The 2,027-nt window shown below is 48.4% G+C and overlaps 1 protein-coding gene across 1 annotated transcript; it reads right to left on the reverse strand.

The window, feature by feature from the left end:
- Positions 1–2: 2 nt before the first annotated feature.
- Positions 3–1,939, reverse strand: LOC132257545 (uncharacterized protein C2orf42). The gene is made up of 2 exons (XM_059754510.1): positions 375–1,939; positions 3–281 (listed from the first exon to the last, which is right to left on the reverse strand). The coding sequence occupies exons 1-2, from the start codon at positions 1,875–1,877 to the stop codon at positions 3–5; spliced, it is 1,782 nt and encodes a 593-aa protein (XP_059610493.1). The 5' UTR covers positions 1,878–1,939.
- Between the last annotated feature and the right edge of the window lie 88 nt (positions 1,940–2,027).

Genomic DNA, 2,027 nt, shown 5'->3' on the forward strand with positions numbered 1-2,027 from the left:
TCTCAAGGGATTTGCTGGCCATTCTTCATGCGCCCCACCGCGAATTCGATCACCATCTCGCCATGATTGCTGCGCGGCAGAGTGTCGGCGGTCCACTTGATTGTGAAGCAGTGACTGCTGCTCATCCTGATGAACGTCTTGTACTCTGTCGGCTTCACGGGACACCACTTTCCATCATTTCCATTGTGATTGACCTCAAGATGCTGACGCAAGTCCTGCTCACTCATTGGCACATACTTATTGGACGACAGCTTGAAGTATCTCTCGATCTCGAACTTCACCTAAAATTTCAGAACAAAACAGGACTCAGAGTAGTAAACTTAAAGTATTGTAAATTGTAAAATTGCATATGCTTTTTTTCTATACAAACTCACAGTTTCATTGGAGAATATCCTCACGATCTCGGATTTGCTGGAGAAGTGAAAGACATTGGTCACCAAGCCAGCATGAGGGCCGCTGTTGATCACTTCGCACTTGTTGGGGAGTTTTCTCTTTGAGGCATCCTTTGAGAATCTCATGTGCAGGCAATTGAAGAAGTTGCTGTGCGCGCTGAACGTCAGCCTCACTAGGTGAGACACATCGTTATAGTCTGGAGAGAAATTTATTCGCTCCACAACGGAAGCCAGCCACTGTTCGAAGGCCACATGGCGATCCATCTCCTGAACATCGTACGTGAGCTTGGCTCTCTGGAAGATCTTCCGCATGCGCCTCTTTGCTTGTGACTCTCTCACTTGACTAGGTTCGGGATTCTTCATTCTCAGCTCAATTGTCTGGAAGTGGATCTGATCATTGGGAGGCACAATGGTGTCCAGAAGGCCAGTGGAAGTGGGCGCGTTCAGAGGATCAATCAAATCATCAGCGCAGAGATCGAGTTGGTCAGTCAGTTGGAAATCATCCATCAATTCGATCTGACAGTCTTGTAGCTCCATATTGTTGATCACAAAGTTGTCCAGGGAGTTTTGCCAGTTCCCTCCACTGTCACCCGTGCAGAACTCATCTCTCGTGGGGTCAGAGATGAACTCAATCTCTGTGCTCAGATCCGCGATGTCCGTGTCCATGGAAGCACTGGGAATTTGATAGATTGCGCGATCGAAGGTTGAGTAGATGTGCTTCCACAAGTCCAGGTGTTGCTTGTACAGATTCTGTAGGCGAGAATCACTGTTGAGGGCAGCCGACAGCAGCATCATGTGCCGGCAAACTTCCTTCTCCATGACAATCGTGTTGAGATCGAGGAGAATCTTTATGACTTTGCAGCTGCACGAGTACATTGGAGCACCCGCGTCATCCCTCGATAGCTCACAGTGCACATATCCCGTCGCTGTGCCTTCACATCTCACCACGAAGATCTTCTTGTTGATCCTCTGAACAGCTGGAGAGGCTGCGCAGGCGACAACTTCTTGCCACTGCGAATGCTTCTCAGCGTCAGAAATTACAGTGATAGAGTAGAAAGTCTCCCTCTTAATGCTCAGCCCAATCGCCTCCACGGCCGTTTCGCTGGCCTCCTTCACGTGTTTGCACGTCACATCGTGATCCTTGGAGTCGTACTTGCAAGTGTCCACGAAGCAAATTGCATTCCTGTGGATGATGGATGCTGTCGCATCAGATTCCACTACTTTATCCGTGATCTTCACGAAGCTACGAGTGTCCACACTTTCAGAACACTTCTCTCGTGTCTTTACGCTGAACAGACGAGAGTCTCCTTGTCCCAGGAGCGCCACGGCATCCAGCATCGTGGAACTCTGTGTTTTGTTCTTCAAATTGAGGGCACAATCTCGATTTCTGCACCCTTTCGCGCGAAGGCCATTATATTTGAAGCAAGACGGACACTTCTTAAGGCCTCTCATATTGCCTCGCACATCCTTAAGATCCATTTTCATGGAAAATTGCGACTTTTCGGTAAGTGGAAAAAACACTTCTTTTTGTTTACCTTTTCTGACGTTTGGCAATGCGCGCGCGCCATCTAGATTTATCGTTCAATACCGAGATGTTGGCGGCCTTGATGCAGGGTGTCAGTTTTGTCTACATTC

The sequence above is a fragment of the Phlebotomus argentipes genome, unplaced genomic scaffold, assembly GCF_947086385.1.
Source record: "Phlebotomus argentipes unplaced genomic scaffold, Phlebotomus argentipes genome assembly scaffold_4, whole genome shotgun sequence".
In the NCBI taxonomy this organism is placed as follows: Eukaryota; Metazoa; Arthropoda; class Insecta; order Diptera; family Psychodidae; genus Phlebotomus; species Phlebotomus argentipes.